The 18,017-nt window shown below is 38.9% G+C and overlaps 1 protein-coding gene across 3 annotated transcripts in view; it reads right to left on the bottom strand.

Moving 5' to 3' along the window:
* Positions 1–18,017, bottom strand: part of GNAS (GNAS complex locus) — a 131,093-nt gene that overhangs the window by 37,646 nt on the left and 75,430 nt on the right. For 2 of the 3 annotated variants that reach the window (XM_040079655.1, XM_040079656.2), the window contains exons 3-4: positions 11,934–11,988; positions 11,729–11,848 (exon numbers count right to left, since the gene is read on the bottom strand). In XM_040079655.1, coding sequence (XP_039935589.1) covers positions 11,729–11,848; positions 11,934–11,988 — 175 coding nt within the window. Of the gene's footprint in view, positions 1–11,728; positions 11,849–11,933; positions 11,989–16,118; positions 16,212–18,017 lie in introns of those variants that run through there. The other variant, XM_040079657.2, reaches the window with a different exon arrangement.

Below are 18,017 nucleotides of genomic sequence, written 5' to 3'. Positions count from 1 at the left end.
GTTATTAGATTAGTTTGTTCCCTGATTTTATGAACTGTCATGAACAAAAAGACCAGTGACATTTCTTTCAGAAGCAGGTAAGAAGACTGCTTGATTTTTAGTATTTGCAGATTGCACGATCATTTGCTTTTGCTATTAAAGGAAATAGAAGATGAATCAAAATCTTAATTCCAGTCCTCAGATTTCTGTCCCCCACTACTGGAATTGTGCTCATTGGATACTTTAGTTTTCAACATTTCCAATTTCTTGGCAGCTGGGGGACTGTCAGTCATCTTCAGCTGTATCACAGAACAGTGAAGAAAATATCTTTCTAAAGCAAAAGGAAGAAGGAAGAGAAAGTAAAGGAGAGAGGGGGAATTATCTGCAATCTCACTGTATCTGAACCAAACCCATTCTGGGGAATGTTTCTATATTGGTTTTTAAAAGTAACAGTTGTTCAGTACAGAACATCATATGGCTCACTCAACTTACGACTACAAAGCTGGGAAATTGAAAAATGGAATCAGCAATTGTACAAGATTATTTTTGCTGAAACAGCAGCTGATTCAATGGACAAATAAGTAGGCAAAGGTAAGTTTACAGAAAAAGCAGTAAAACATTCTTCATCACCAAAAAAATGTAGATATAAAGTGAAAAAAGTCAGTGCTTTAGTAAGAAAAGTCACAACACAGTAAAACTCTGCCACAAAAATTCTTCCTCATTACCGTTTCTCACTCCAACTATGACACTTTGGTGGAAAGCTGATATAAAGCAATTATTTCAAAGACTTTTAAAACTCCATAATGCCTCAGATTTGGAGCAGTTTCTGCAATCTGATCTTAAAATGGGATGAAAAATAAAACCAGCTCCTGGCCCTAGCAAAAACACATTGATAACAGAAAGCCCAGGGTTTAGTTTACCAGAACAGTTACATATTGTTCAGAAGAGTCCTCCTCCTGTTCTAAGGAAAGTTTTCACTTCTAAGAAAATCCATGAATTACAATAATGGGGTAAAGATCAGTGTTTGTGCCTTGCTAGGCCAAATTAGCAATAACATATTTAGAACTCCCTTTATGCCTGCTAATCTGAACTATAACCAGCAATCCTTAAGCAATCTTCTCAGTAAGGTTATTAATTGTCCATGTGGGATGGAAAAAGAATTTAATTCCACATTCTTTGAACTTCTTATTGGGGTTTCAAAATCAGGATCTACAACAAGTAAAGAGCAATAGAGCATTATACTAAGACATAGCGGGTTTTCTTTGAGAATGGTTTTTGCTGTTACTTTCATCTTTTTTTTCTTGTTTGTTTGTATTAACTGTGTTTTAAAAAGTGAACTACACGACTTGAGATGGTCAAATATGAAGGCCTTCTATTCATACACAACCTTTTTGTCTTTAGCCACATCAAATCCATCTTCACACATGCTGGGACTAACGCTGAGCCACCTCACACAGCCGAGAAGCACGAAGGTGTTCACCCAAGCAAAGTCAGAACCAGGCTTGCAGAGCTCATCTCCTGCTTTATTAGGAGCCTCCTTACCGTAGTGACTGATTTTGGAATAAAGACAGAGTAGCTGGCTGCAAAAACCCCAGATTCTCCCTCCTCCCCAGTACACCTACACTAACCACAGCTCTGAAATAATATTTAAGAAAAAGAATAACACGAGAAATCCTCAGCATCCCATTTGAGTCATGGAATGCAGCCTGGGGCTACTCTCAGGGAAGGCAAGTAAAACCACAAGATTTGTTATGTATTTAGGTAAAACAGGGGCTTGAGAGGCCACTAGAAAAATCAAGTTAGCAAAAGGGTTGGGGTTTTGTTTTTTTCCTTTTAGTTAAATAGGTGCAATTTGTATGAGAGCTCTAAAAATAATGAGTTAGGAAACAAATTAACCAAAAATAGCAGGAAAATTTCCTGAAAAGAAATAGCCAGAAAACTAGTCCTTACATGTCTGGTTCTTGTTTCCACAACACTGATTCATTTGCTGGCACATTCTAATATAACAGACTCCACAGCAGCATCAACACAGGTTTTTCTTGCACTAGAAAATGGAACTCCTAACAAAGCAGTTAAAATAAACAAATATTACTAAATAACAATTTGGTCTGAGATGACATTCCACAATAAACAGGATTTGAATGTCGGGTTCCAAACGATCCATAGTATTTGCAGCGTACGATCATTATCCGTTCTCGCCCTACGTATACTTAAAATCGAAAAAAAACCCCTCAAACTATGTAATTTTCCATTAAAAAAAATAAAATGCTGCAGTGTCACAATACACACCCAAGATCCTGTTTAAAGTACAGCTGAAGCTGTGTAAAGCAACAAAAGTCAACAGAAGTGGTGACAGGATGGCACCACCAGGGAAGGTGAGGAGTGAACTCCTCCTGAGCTTTATGTCAGGATTGGAGCTTTTATTCACCACCAGGCCAGACTTCACACGTCCCAAAACGTCCACATAACCCTAAAGAGGGAGAAATCCTTGAGGAGAACACTCAGGGAAAGGAATGTGGATGTAACACAGATCTGAAGAGAACAAACAGGGCCTGACTGAATCTGCTGAGGCTGGGCAGGGGCATAGTTTGAATTCCGGGCACAATCCCCAAGAACAGCCTCCACTTCTGGGAAACCATAAAAAACCCTGAGAAAATCCTCTGTCTGGGTAAACCATCTCTGGTCTTGCTTAGATAACTGAAGGCTCAAGGACCACAATCTGCTGCTGATGAGGAAACCTCATGTCTCATGATACCGTGACACCACAGTGGTTAAAGAAGCCGCATTTATGTGAAATGTATTTCATTATTAATGTTTTATTTATGAGGTGACAGCTTCTCCACCTGCTGAAAGCTTCCCAATACAATGAGTCAATAGGCAACATTTGTAAATCACTTGTATTCACTTACAGGAATCTCTGCAGATCTCTAGAGAAAAAAAAAAAAAAAAAAAAATCAGTGGAAACGTGGAAAGGATGCTTGGAAAATGGTTCTTTGTTCCAGAAAGATCTTGCTGACACAATTCTGGACTAGAAAAGGGGCAATGAAGAGTCTAATCAAGTTTAAAACCTATTTATATTGGACAATTTCAGCAAGCTGAATAAACTGCAGCAGGTAAACAGTGGTTTTGCTCACAGTTAAACTACAGAAAGTGTTAAAGAACTTGGGGGTTGAGCGCTTTGGTTGTTAAAAAAAATAATCCTCAAGAGACAAACTCCAGGCCTGGGAAAAAATAAAGGAACCAAATGCTTTCGAGAAGCATTCTAAAAGGATAAAATACTAGTAGAAAATAAAAGAGTATAACTGGACATACTGCCTACAAGGCTTTGTTCCCTCCAGATATATAAATACTCAAGAGACTTTAAAAAAATGTTTATGAAGCAATGCTTTATAGGCATTAGGATGTTGACAGGGAAAAACATTGGCACAGTCCATGCCACTGTGACACCAAATTCACAGGAAACTTAGCACGGACATGCAACATTACCTTTTCTTTGTAAAATATAATATAGGGTGTATCCTTCTACAGAACAGTTTATTTACTAATTCCAGCAAAAGTCAATGCCATTGAAAAAAACCCTGACCTCCCAAAAGGTGTGTACAACCATTACACAATGTTGTGGTTTAAACTGGGATTCAATTCCTGGGCAAAGTTCACTGTCCCATGGAGCTGCACATTTCATAATAAGAGTTTTCAATAGGTCACTGACTTACAAATCTAATGATTAAAGGTCAAACCAAACCAGCTTCTAACTGTAAAACTGTCTCCTGGAGGACTTTGCTTCCCAATGCGTTCAGCTTTTAAAAGCAGCGCTGAGCACTGGTTTCAAGCCCCTTTCCAGCCCTGCTCTGCTGGGGGGAGCACAGCTTTCCTTTGCTGGGAGCCAGGCAGTCCTGCTGCATTCCACAGGCCAGGCACTGCAGCAGGGCAAGGTCACGGGATGGCAGGGCAGCACGGAGCATTCCAAGACAAAGTGCACCAGCCGATTTTCTCCTTCCAGGACAGGTGAGTACCCACCAAATGGATTTATTTCTCACTGCTCGTGCAGGAAATCAAGGCACCACTACTGACTGATCGGCCGCTCCGAGAAGGGAGCTCACGGCGTTTTTCATTCTCCCCAGGTTTGGGCAGGGATACCAGAACGTGTTAAATTTGTCAAATCAGACAGTTTAATAAGCCACTTACTTGAACAGGGAAACATCTGCATTCCTAATGGCGTGAACAAGTGTTAATTATTGCTTGCTATTTTAGGGCAAATATGCTGATGATATCACAAAGGAAACGCATACCTACAAATAGTTGAAGATATTCTCCAGTTACTGGCATGTGTCCAGAGCTGAATACAAAACTCTTTGGGAGAGGCCCAGCGCACTCAGAACTTCCCATAACTGAGTCAGAAATATTTTCAGCAAGGATTTAGTCTCAAGTATCAATAGTTTTTCATGCTTGGAAAAGAAGAGTATTCTCAAATATTCTGCGTTTCTGCTTGGTAACTTCTAGTAGTACGAATTAAACTGGATGTGGCTGCAAGGATTGGCCAATGGGGAGGGAATTCTATTTAAGAAACTCCTGTCAAGTTTGAACTCACATTATTCCCCTTTGTTAAGAGTTTCAAAACAAGGCAGCATTTGAGAAATGTGCCAACACACAAATCCATACCCATAAGCTACAACGTGCCTTTGGTTAGAAGTCCTCACTAACATAATCTCAAAGCATTTCTTTTATTTCTACTTTCACAAGAAGTTCACTTGCACAGAAACTTTGTTTCTAAATCAGAACACAACTCTTTATGTTAACGAGGGAGAAAAACTCACTTTGGGTGAGAACAGCAAGCCTGCTCCCTGTATTACCAAGATTCCTCTGCAATTTAAACCAAATAATCAGTGTTCTGCTTCTTCAAAGTGTAACATACATAGAAAGAGGCAATTCATTAATGGATCAAACTTCCCGATAGCATAAAAGGCACAAGGAAGTCTTCTACCCCATTCCAGCTCTCTCAGGGTAGTTTAGAGTGGGGGCACAGGCAGTTCAACCATCAGCTGTTTTTGGAGACTTCAGTCTAAGAAAGAAGGTTTAATAAAACTGAGAAATTTCCTTTGAGCCTGAAATCAGGGTTTAGAAAATGTCTTTCATACTACATCATTTAGCTGCTTTTTGTTTAATGGACATACAGTAAGCTTGAACAGTCAATTCAAATGACCTTATTAACTTACCTGGTGCCAAGAACAAACACCTGGGACCACGCTAAACTCTGCTGCTTCCCTTCAAGTTGGAAACAAAAAGCCTCTTTCTGCCAGAAACTTCCACCAACAGAAAAGGGTGTAAGATAAAACAGTTCTCCTCATTCTCAATTCACATGAATCCCAAGGACAGCTCACTAACCCTCTTCCAATCTTTCTGAAGAAGCAGCATCTGTACTCAGGGAAGTGTTCACAGGCTCACAATAAAGTCTACACGAAAAAATAAAGCTCAAATATACTTAAAATAAACTAACTGGAAGTTCTGCTTAATTGCTGGCATTTCTTTGTAAGAGTAAAAACACACCCTGTTTCCTGGGAGCTTAAAAATTTTTTTTAAAATTTTACTGGAACGCTGAAGAAATGTCATGTACCCTCCAAAGACGAGCTGAAATCCTGCCGAGTCAGCTGAGCACAACAGGGCTGTGCCTGGATCCACTGTAATACCAGGGAGGCTCACAGGTATAATTTTATTTCATCTATGCATACACCAATATTTTGTGATAGTCTCTTACTGTGATTAAAACCAGAAAATGCTTAAGAATTTCCATATTAAATTATGCCTATTTCCTGTTTAATTCAGCTGACAGCTCTTCTATTTCAACATAAATTGAATTAATCTGTCCTTGTTCTTTAAGACTGCTCTGAGGAAAATAAAGGAGATGTATCAAGAGAAATTAAGTCACGTGAACTTCTGAACCTGTAAATATGGTTTGGTATGGTGGGAATTTACTGGATAAAAATACAAGTTCAGGAAAAGCATTAGCATTTACTTTGAATACTAATCAAATAAATTAGTAATAAAGTAAAATATAGGGTGAGGGGGTTTTGTACTATAAAAGCAACTGGACTACAGGAAAGACATGTATATAATGCCCACTGTCTCAAGTCATGGGCTGCAGATTCTCCAATTTAAGGAAAATTGTGGGATTTCAACAGAATTATGTGAACACCTCAGTGAAAACACAGCAGAATTCAAAGGACTGAAATAAAAAAAGAAAAACAACAAACACTTCCAATAAACACATTAGCACTAACAAAATTTGCTAGATCTTGCCAGTCACACATAAGAGTAAAACATCCCAATCAGGCATTTATCCACACAGACAAAAGTCAGAGATTTCAGGAGTTTCATTTGCAAATCATCAATAGTTATACACGTTTCAATTATGAGAAACAGAAAAGAAATCAAGTGGCTGCCCGCCTCACAGACCCTACACTAAAAGAAGGTTTCAAAAGAACTCTTTAATTAATCTTTATTCAAGAATTTATTCTGCTATTAAAGGATAGGAAAACCAGCTTTACATAAGTTCCTGGTAAACTCTGATCAGGTAAACTCAACTGGATTATCTGGAAGCCCATTTAGAGGGAGCTGCTCTGGGCAGATAAGATAATAGAGATTTAAAAAAAGAGTAAGTAAGGATTATTTCAGGGGATCTAGCACCACATCACTGATACTGTCCGTAAGACTTCTCACTCCTTTCTCTGAACAGTATTAACATTCTTGAGGCAAAAATACTTTACATTTTCTACTAGTTGTGCACCTCAAGATGCATCTCAAAGATATGTATTTATCACTCTTTTACACATACTAAGATAGAGGATACTAAAGGAAGGTAAATAAGACATTGCTCAAAATCATAAAAGATCTGGACAAGAAAAAGCTGGAGCCCCTCTTTTCCTCTCTGTGGTAAGTATCCAAACTGCACACAATATTGTGCAGGCACCCAAGAAACCAGGCTCTGTCTCCCACCTTTCCCAGCTTCTCACGAGTATCTTCACCAAAGAAAATGTTTTGCCTGCTTTCACACCCCAAAATCTGTGACATTTGAGGTATCCCCACGGGAAATGTCCCCCACTGCAGTGAGTATGTTTGTCATTACTTCATAAAGCTAGTGATGCTGTCAAACCAGAACAGCTCTCTTCTTCTCCCGTGATGTATTTAGACAGGAATAATAATACATCTATCATTACACCCATCAGGGTGGTTATCTACAGGGACAGATAATTTTGTTCTGTTGCCTACATAATTAAGGAGCACTTCTGGCAGCAAAGAGATCCCAGCTCACATCTTTTCTTTTTTGGAAGATTTTGGTGTCAAAACCATTTTAAGGACTCCAAAGCCCCGTTCTGACCCCGCTGCAGGTTAAGGGACCACACTGAGCACCACCTCCACGGGCCAGGTTGTAAATCTGGCCTCAAAACTGATCCCTGTTAAAAATAATCTCCCCAAAATAGAAGAGAGAAGGAGTAAGGGTTACCAGGGTTATTTTTAACCTGGTTGGTTCAATGGTCTGATTTACACTGGGGAGCCAGAGGAGGTTTTTTTGGCGCAGTGCGGGTGGCACATCCCGGTGTGCAGCGGAGGGAAGGGTTGGCTGTGGGCACAGGGGATGCTGAGCTGCCTTTGAGGCTGAAGCCAGAGTGTGGTAAAGCTCAAGGACACCACTCAGAAACCATAATAAAACCGTTCAGCAGCAGTGGTAGTGGGAGATCCAAAATAACTACAATGGAGCAGTGTAATAAAACTTAAACTGAAACCAAGAGACCTGCAGACAACACCAGCATCTCTTCTAAACATCCACAATCCGGAGAGCCATAGGCTGCGGCCATTCCTCTGATATTTTGCTTTTCAGTGCTAATACTCTGATTCTACTACTTTCTGAATACCATTTTCCTGAATTAATATGGTATTTTCAAGAGACATCTTCCTCAGCTGAGTCCAGATCAATTAAAAATAGGCAGCTGTAAATCCTGCTCAGCTATTTTGAATATTTCACTAAAACCTGAGAATTATAAATGGACTGTGACCCAAAGTAAATAGGTTTTATTTGGTAGCTTGGTTCAATTTGGTTGATCATGGAGTGTGAAATGTTGATAAAATGGGAACATTTCCTTCCCTCTTCTAAAAGTAAGAGCAAAAAGAAAGGGATGAGAAGAAGGCCACTATTACTGGGGATGGAGAAAATATCCTAACCACTGTCTGGTATGCAGAACAGGAATAAAAATATCCCTTTTATAACCCAGCTAACCCAGCATCACCTGACATTTGAGACAGATATACAGCTAGTTTGAATTATTGAAACTACTTATGAGGGTGATTTTTGACACTGAAAACACGCACATATAGTTGTGTTAAGCTAAATGCACCAAAGGACAATAATGATGGAAGTACCATTTGGAGGCCTCAACTATAGATCTGATCTACTAAGAATTGCAATATTTGAAAACACCAGCATGATTATGTGGACAGAATTCCTTTCAGTCAGTATTATGTTTTGCCTTTCTCCATATGCTACTACTTGTATTCAAAAATTTAATTTCCTAATACCAACTGTGCTGAATTAATAATCTCCAACATAGTAAATGTTCAGCTTTAAAGAGGATGTTTAACCTAGCATTACACTGTACCAACATTATTTTTAACTCAAGCTGTTGTTTTTTAGGTTTTTTTAATTCAAAACAATATGGTCTACACAAATGACACACATTTCCTGTAAGTCAAAAACTGCAAAGCAAACAGATGGAGACCCAGACTAAGAAAAGAATTAAAATATCAGAATACAAAAGTTGTTCTTTGAATCCTGATTTACATGTAGAGCCAGATCCCAGTATTAGCATCACACTGTAAAGCTCCTACATTCTTCCTGACGTTCTTCTGCCTTTCACATTACACTGAACCTTGCTGTTAGGAGACCCGATTTCTAGCTCCACCTGTTCCACAGGGAATTATAAACACAGGTTTTGGCCTCTACTTTAAAATTCATTTCAACTGCTCCTTCATGAAGATGATGATCTTGCGTAGCTGGAGAAGAAATCCCAATCCTTGTGCTGACCTCTGTGTCAGTGAATTCTCTTTAGGAGAGCTACCTAAATTAATGTTTAGGAAAAGAATGGGCATTTAAAGGGAAGCAGAACAGCCCTGTGTTTAAGAGTATAGTCCTAAGTACTTGCAGCCCTCAAAGAATATCCCCTTGGGACATGAGTGTTCCTCCTCCCTACCCTCATGTTCTTTCTAGGGCAGAGAAGAGCATCAAATACTACACTGAGAAAAGTATGTCCTCAAGACAGCTGAAATGTGATTTCCCGTGAAGAAAATGCAAGAGGCAGAAAGCAAGTTCTGCAGCTCAAACCAGACAGCATTACACAGGGCTGACACTGCTAAAAATTCCCCTCCCTCCCTCCCAATCAATACTCTAGATAGGAAAAGGTTTAGCTGCCAGTTTATGAAATTCTTCCCCCATTGTACTGGAGGAGGAAGCAGATGATCGAGATTTCCTTAGATTTAAAGCATAACTAGCATAAGACTCTCCTTTCGACTTCCATGAAATTATTTTTTTCTTTAAAGTACTTTTAATTAATCTGTAACAAAATCAAAATTATTTTTACAGTGGTACTCAAGGATTGTGATTTCTCTCAGTACGCACTGAGAGCTGGCATCTAGGGACACTCTAGGTCTTAACTTGATTTAAATCATGCAATTTAAATGCAGGTTCAGTTTTCCAAGTACCAAAGGACTACAACCTACATTCAGGCAAACTCAAAAATCAGAGACATACTAACTAATATAATCACCAAGGGCAGACAGAGCGAACAACAGTCCTTCAACATTTGTGGCTAACGCAAATCCAGTTTAAAACCTCAACCCTACAAACATTTACATATGAAATAGTTAATCATGCCAATGAAGTAAGCCACCAGTCAAAGTTATGCACACGCCTAAACCTCTGTAGACTCAGGGCTTAAAAATTTAAGACAATACCTTTGCTCAGAGAAGAAAAACTAGTTTTATTGGAGCACTGTTATTCCTGAAGTTGTCTGTCATTCAACACCTCAGAGAATCTTCACTGAACTCGGAATTATTTATAGACCTTGTAAGCCATACAATTACACCTTGCTTACAGTGAAAAAGGGAAAAATTAAAAGAAATTACTGCACTCCAATTGAATAGAAGATAAAACGACCTCTGAAATAGAAGATACAAGGAAAATCCAGTATTTAGTATGAGGTAGGTCACAGGAACTTGTTGCAGCATTGTTACAGATCACAACCTGAACTAGCACAAACAATGGCAGTAGGAGAGCTGTGGGCACACAGCCAGTGCAGAAGCACAGAGGGTGGAGTAAGAAACCACTGTCTTTCTCTCAAAGATTCTCCTTAAACTACCTTCAAAGTATGAATTTTTCTGTACCCCCAGCAGGAGAGATCATCCGTGAAGGGATCAAGTATTTCTGTGAGTAACACTGACAAATGTCTAAATTAAAGAGGTATGAAGTTAAAAATCCCAAAATCTCAAATTTAAGACACTTTAAGACAAAATGACTACATTTTATGTGCTGGAGAGAATCATACCTCCCCCATCCACCAAACTAACTGTGCCTGCTCAACACTGGAAATGATTTGGAGATTACAAGGCAGTACTTCCAATTAACTGCTAATGTCACCTGACTTCTGTCTTGTACACAAAGCATATGAGTTTGTTTGTTTGGTTATTTTTCTTTTGATAAAGACTGACCGAAGCAGAGAAATTCCTAGAAGCAGCAACATCTGGAAAAGGTAATTGTTGCTGGTCTCACAGACCAGCTTGTTCAATAATGTTTACATATCATGAATTACAAACTGAATTAAGAATTGCTGTGGTGAAAACTATCCCACATCCTACTACCATTTACACTTGCACTTTCATTTCAAGCATCTGGGAATGCTGGACACAAAATTCTGGTGTAAATGGATCATGATTTTTGATATGTCATTGTAATTCCTCCCCTCAGCCCCCTGGAACAGTGCACAGAGAGAGAAATACAAGTTTTGAAACACTCCTGCACTACTGCAAGTGAAAGGTACTTCATGGCAATTAACAAAAATATCTTCTCAGTGTTTAAGTGTTCAGTGTTTGCAAACTGTATTTTCACGGGCTTCTGCTACAAGTCTGGTGGAGATACAGGAGAAATTAATCACTGTGAGTGGGCACAAAGTTGTATCATCAACTAAATAATTATCCTTTATGCATTTACTCTGGGACTGCTGGCACCTCGAATGATTAACCAGGACTGGGAGGGCTGGGGCAAGGATGTGTGTGTGGAGCCTCTGCAGAGAGCCTGCCTGACACAGAGTCTGAATCAGCAAGAAAACTCCACTGTTCTTCCAGAAGAGAGAAATCAGCATCATTAAACACCAGCTAATCACCAAGAGAGTGCTGTGTGTATCTCCACTCCTTTAGGGCAGGGCAATTCCCAACAATATCCAAACTTTACGCCCAGCACTGTTCATCTTGACTCTCTGGCTAACTATTCCACTAGAGCACAAAAAGCAGACAAGGGTCTCCATGTTCCTGAAGGTTCAGCTGGAATATTCTGGCTGTGTTGCTGTAAATTTGATTAGCACTCACCAAAGGCACCTACTGCAGTAATTCCCAGAGAGCAGCTCACTGTTCTGGGGAAATATTTACTACAGGGCAGTGAAATACAATCATTTGCAAAAAGGCATGGCTGCAGCCACCGTGAATTACTCACCGGAGGGAAATCGAAGTCTATCTGGTTTGCTAAATTTAAGATGTAGTCGATTCGAAACTGGTTCTCTGGATTGGCTAGTTCCACTGGAGGTGCCAAATTGCCCATTGCTGTCACTATTGTCTGCAAAGAAACACAAGTGAAATATTGCAGAGTGTGTCTAAATAGCCACCTGGAATAGTTAAAAAACAACAGCTCCCAAGTTTACCTCTATAGCTTCTTTAATATTGTTTTTAATATCCTGAATTTTCATTTTCTTCTCCCTGTAATAAAAAAGATACATCATTAAATTTATAAGCAGCAAAAACAGAATACCTTTTCAAAAAAAAGAACATGAACTTGAAAAATATTCTATCAAAGCTGTGTTGTCTAAAGTGCTTTCAATCACTGAAGACTTTTGTAGATAGACTCATTTAAATATCTCAAAACCTTTCTACTTAAGCAGTAACATCTATTTGCATCTATTTTAAGCAGTAACATCTATTTGCATCCAAAATTCACTATCTAATTACACTTTAACAAAAACTTACTACAGCCTTAGACTGGGACTAAGACATTCTGCAGAATCAAACAGATTTTGATTCATTTGAATGCAAAATACTAGACATACGTGAAAGTTCTTTAGGAAAGTATACACTGGAAACAAACAGAAAGGAAAAAAAGGGTGAGTTAATAAAAGTAGAAACAAATGAAAGGAGACCAATAAATAAAAAAAATAAAGCACAAAAATGATGCCTTAGCAGAACCAGAGCAGAGCACTCAACCTGACACAAGACATTCAAACAGCCCGGATGTGAAACGTAACAGTAAAGGGTTAATCCAAGTATATAAAATTATCCTTGACTACAAGCAGAGGAGTAGGCTAGAAAACCACTTGGAATGAGCATTATGGTTTGGGATTAACTGCAGTCACATTAACGAGCTGCAGCAGGACAGTGCAAACCACTGCCTCTGCTCCTTTTGTACTGCATTTTGTGTCAGATCTGACAACAGTTCATTTCATTGTGCCAACAAATGAAATGTACCATCAAACATTTGGTATAACCAGGAATTAGCACCCTAAAAGTACTACTAGAATTGAGCCTGCAAACTGTAACTTAATTGCAAAGCACCATGATAAAATTTTTCACGTTATTAATTTCTTGCTGCACACAGCATAAAATCACTACTTTGAGGTAAACCAAGTTAGCTATGTAATTACTAAAAATAGCCAGCTAAACTGTCTAAGTGACCTTTTAATCTTCATTGCTTTTACAGGACTCTTTGATTATGGAATATTTATATCAACATTTAAATTTTTTTTTCATTTTGAAAACTAACATTTTCCAGCACAGTGTCCCAGATACTATGAAGCACCAACAGCACTTCCTTTTTTTACCCTTTTGAAGACAGTAACTCACACTTTCAGCTTACAGAGCCCAGCCTGAAAACCTCACTTTATGAGTTAATTCAGTAAGCATATTGCAAATGCTTTTTATCACTTTTTCCTTTCTATAATTACTCACAGCCAAAAACCAAAATGAAACTGAAAGCACAGTCACCGATCAAGAATGCAGAAGAACCGGGGGAAAAAAAAAAAAAAAGGTATTACTTTAATAACAAGGCAGACACAGACATCCAGGAGTGGTGGGAGTTTTGGCTACCAGATGAAAAATTAATGCAACTTTTGTAAAAGACAGCATCAAGGAAAACAAGGCAGAGGTGTGGAGGATGTGGTTGTGCATTCCCCAGCTGTGACAGCACGACTGCAATGCAAGTGCTGCTCTTCCAGAGGGGAAGCAAGGAGCAGCAGCAAATCATCGTGCTCAGGATGACTTCGCTGTGTAGGGAAGGGCTCTGCATCAGCAGCACAGCTCCAAGAAACACAAACGAGATTATCTGAAACATCAGCTCCTCACATGGCCTCAGGAGTTTGGGGCAGGTCAGTGAAGCTTGATGCAGAGAGAGAATTGAATGATCGATAATCAGATGAAAATTCTGTGTTTTCTTAGACTTTACCTACCTACAGACCACCTTACTCCTGAAGGTTACCACTTTTTTGCTTCAGACATTTGGCACCGCTGATGACAACAAAGCAGTGAGCCAAGAAAGGCCAAAAGCACCAAATTAAGGAAAATAAATTAGACAGGATAAGGGAGAAAAAACTGAGGGCTTTTCACCCTCTTCCTTCCTAACTTCAATGCTTTCTGTTGCCCCGGGTCTTGACAAACTCTCCATTCCACAACCAAGACTCAGGGTGCACAAATACTGTATTTTTCAGTCCTGCACATATGGTTGCAAAACCACCACCTGCTTTCAGTTTTTAAAAATCACATTTAATTATTAAAATATATAAAAATAATGCTGTGAAAGCAGGAAGTGTTTATCAATGACAGTGTAAGCAATTTGTCTGACTTATATTCTGCCTCCAAATTTCAGCTGGATCTTGAACTTAATGAACGTGTATTCAGATTAAAAGGGCAACTGATATGCTGAAAGCCAAGCAAGATAGCGGTATTTTTAAGGAATTAGCACTCATTTTGTCTTGGTTTGGAGTATCACTAGAAAAAGAGACGTTTAGGGAGTTTGCATTGTTTATAAGCAAACTCTCGTTATTCTTTCTTCCCTGGAACACTTGCTATTAATTGTCTCAACACATCAGTGAGGTGCACACTGACAAAACTCTTCCATGCCATATAATAAACCTCATCATTTGAATTAAAGATTTCAGTCAAACTTCCACATTTACACCTCTTGGCTGATCCTCTCACTACCAAGTGCTAATGACTACGGAGAAACGTTAACCTGCGGCAATTAACGAGGCGCTCGATAACCATCATCATCTTTACAACAAGGATCCTCCGAGTTCCTATTTCTGGTGGTGTTGCCATGGCCCTACAGCCTGCCCAGTAAACAAGGAATCCTATTACACAGCAGTGAATGTATCCCAGCGTTTTGTGTTTTGTAATGTTTACTAGACGTAAACTTTCCATGACAATGAGACAATTTATTCTTCTGCGATTCAGCATGTTCATCAATCACCCATCCAACAGCAGCTTACAAACAACTCTAACTTCTCACAAAACCCCCCAAAAAGGTGACGTTCATTTTACTCAGGGACTAATGAGGTGAAACACACAAAAGCAACATCCCACTGCTCTGCCAAATTGTCCTTTTTTTTTTTTTTTTTTTTTTTAGAAACCCTAGCCAGGTTGCACCTCAGAATTTCCAGAAGTACTCAAACTTTTATTTTCCACAACCACAAAGACTGAATATTCAACTTAAGATTCTTTCCTTTTTAATTTCTTATTCCCAGGTGTTGGCACTAAACTACAAAAGAAAAAAAAAGAAAAGAAAAAAAGCCATGCTGCCAAAAAGTGTTTTCCTCTGGAACATCCTGAGTAGTTTGGGAATGGCACCAATGCTCTCCTGGCTAAGGAATGACTGATGTCTCTGCAGACCTGTTCTGTATCTTTAGATGTCATGGGTTAATAAGGTCATATTTTTAATCTTGTTTAAAACTTTTGCTTAGGCTGTACAAGGTAGGCCAAACAAAGTATTAAACTCTATTAGTTGAGGATTAGAAGAAAAATCTCAAATCCTGCTGTTTTCAATATTTAAATGGGCCAAAGAAAAGCTGCACATAGCTTTCAGGAAAACTAATAAAGTCTATTTTAGGTACTATAAAAAAAGATGACATTTTAATTCAAGTAACATTAAATCAGAATGACATCAAAGGTCAGAAAAATCAAATATTCCTTGAAAACCAACCTAATCAGTATTTAGTAAAGAACTTCTCCACCTGTGGTTGAGCTTTACTATTAAAAAGGCAACATTTTTACTCTGCCTTTATCAAATCTCACGCAAAGAACACATTAACAGATTATCAGAAATCAAATGAATTTAAATTTTAATGTTCATTTCTAGTTTACTTTATAAATAATACAAATTACCATTACTGGGAAAAAAATACTTGAAGTTTAAAAAGAACACTCCAGAGGATAAAGATTCAGTTCACCCTGCAACCTTCTGCATCTTCCAGGTGGAAAAATATTCTTTAGAAAGGCTGCTGAAATTAATTCTCACAACAAAACACGTTAAAGAATTAGGGGGGGACACAGATGGATGGACAGGGATGATGGGACATCATCCATTAATCTAATTCCTAAAAGCAAAATTCCTTTATGCCATTAATCTAATTCCTAAAAGCAAAGAAGTCTGAATTTTTTGGTCAGCACAAACAAGTCAGGAAACCTTGGAGAGCTCTGCAGCTGTGGAGAATATATAGACTATTTTAATAGGGCATATTAAAAAGTAGTGACAGAGTGCTAATACAGAGCCTTTGTCTCTTTTACAAGGCTGTAAACAGCCCAGCCTCTATCACGTTCAGGGACTGGTGTAACGCATAAATTACCTTCATTTCTGAAGCAGTCAGACTTTGCTGACTCTTGAACCTGCTGACAAAACAACTGCAGCAGGGCAAGGCTTCCCTTCCCCAGGCAAAGCACTGCAGCTCATGAGTCAATTTAAAATCTTCCACAGCAAGTCATTTGCCTCTGACTTTTTATGGCAGAAAATGACACTGTTGTGTTTCACACAGGTGCAGCTCCCTGCTTTTTTCAGGTGTTGCCAAGAAATGTGAATGCCCAGGGAAGCAGCTCCCTCCGCTCACCTTCAAAAGCCCATCAATTACACACTGACAGCCAATGAAAACTTAATAGATCCATTTTGTTTTAAAACACACCTCAGTTCTTTGACAGGCAGTCATGCACTTCACAGGCACGTGGGATTTAAACATGCCTGTTCATCTAAATACGCCGTCTTTGATGCAGTGAAACACGCTGACGGATTTAATAAATATTCCATAAAATCTGCATTAAAATTTATTTACTGAACCTTACGGAAACTAAGAGCAGTACCTGCCAATCTGCCTCAGAGAAACAGAGCTGTGCAGTCAAGATCTTCAGACACAAGATCACGAGCAAGGAAATTCAGTTAAGGTTTTGCTACCAATCCACATTACAAAAATCTTGCAGTACTTTACAATTCAACTAAAAGATAAATTTGTTTTAGCCTGGCTTATTTCTAACAGAACATGACAATTACCTCAAAATATAACAGCTAGAACAGCAAAAGAGGGTAGAGGCCAAGTTAGAGGTACTTGAAAATGGGGGAAAATAGTTGCCTGGAGTATTCCGAGTGAAGCTGAAATAATTCATCTTAGACCTGTGACAAAGTACCAATTTTACACACAAATCTACTAAAATGCAATAGCAAAACACACTACGTATCTTCTGCGAGCTCAACACAATTTGTATCACACCGCTGAGATACCTCAGTAGCTCTGCCAGCTTCACAGAGATTTTTTTTTTGTCCTGTTCAAGCCCAGAAAGGACAAAGCTCTGCAGTGCCATGGGGCAGGAGCTGCCTCCACAGCAGAACTCTGTACAGCTCAGGACAGGAAACAGGATTTACCTGGGTCCTCACTTGCAGGGGAGCTGGGAGAGATTTTCTAACCACATTAATACTTTGTTCTTGGTCAGCGCCTGGCAAGATGAAATGGTACCCAAGGCACAGGAAGCTGACACAATGCACACTAAAAAGCACTTTACAGTCAGTGTGTGCTGGTAACTCTGACCACAGAGGTTGAGCATCCCCCTAGAAGCACGAGACCCTTCCTGCTGAGCAGTTTCCCCTCCCTACCCCTATGCTTTTCCTCCTACACTGCCCTTCCTCCACCCCAACATTCACTTCACCTTGAAAATTCTTTGTTTTACTTCTCCAAAATTCCAGGTATCAACACACTGTACCTTTCAGCTACCAAAGATCTGCGAGAGGAAATAATATTAGAAAAAGAACAGCTATGAGGATAAACTATTTGCTCTCTCTCTAAATAAGGAACACCTTTTGGAAGAAAGAAAAACCCAACGGGCTGAATAATTTTGTTGTCATATACTTTGAATTAAAGACACAGTTAAGAACTGATTATGTTGCACAGATCTAACTGTGACCTAAATTATTTGGGAGAACTTAGTTCAATTATCCAATGAAGCATAATCACTTTCTCACACAGTATGTGATGCAATGTATGGAGTAGACAATACAAAAAGGGCTTCCACAAGTTCCCTTTTAAAGATTGTGAAAAGCACTGTAAATTGCTTTACCACTGCCTGTTTTAATACATTGCAATATTTTTCTCCATGAGTAACGTGCATATCTTACTATGTAGCCATAAACACATGAACATATGATAAAAACATATGATAAAAAGAGATACCGTCTATTAATGGAATGACAGAACCGTTCTCCATGT

This window comes from Hirundo rustica, chromosome 16, assembly GCF_015227805.2.
Source record: "Hirundo rustica isolate bHirRus1 chromosome 16, bHirRus1.pri.v3, whole genome shotgun sequence".
NCBI classification, from domain to species: Eukaryota; Metazoa; Chordata; class Aves; order Passeriformes; family Hirundinidae; genus Hirundo; species Hirundo rustica.
The sequence above is the reverse complement of the archived record's forward strand: the minus strand, read 5'-3'. Positions and strand labels throughout refer to the sequence as shown.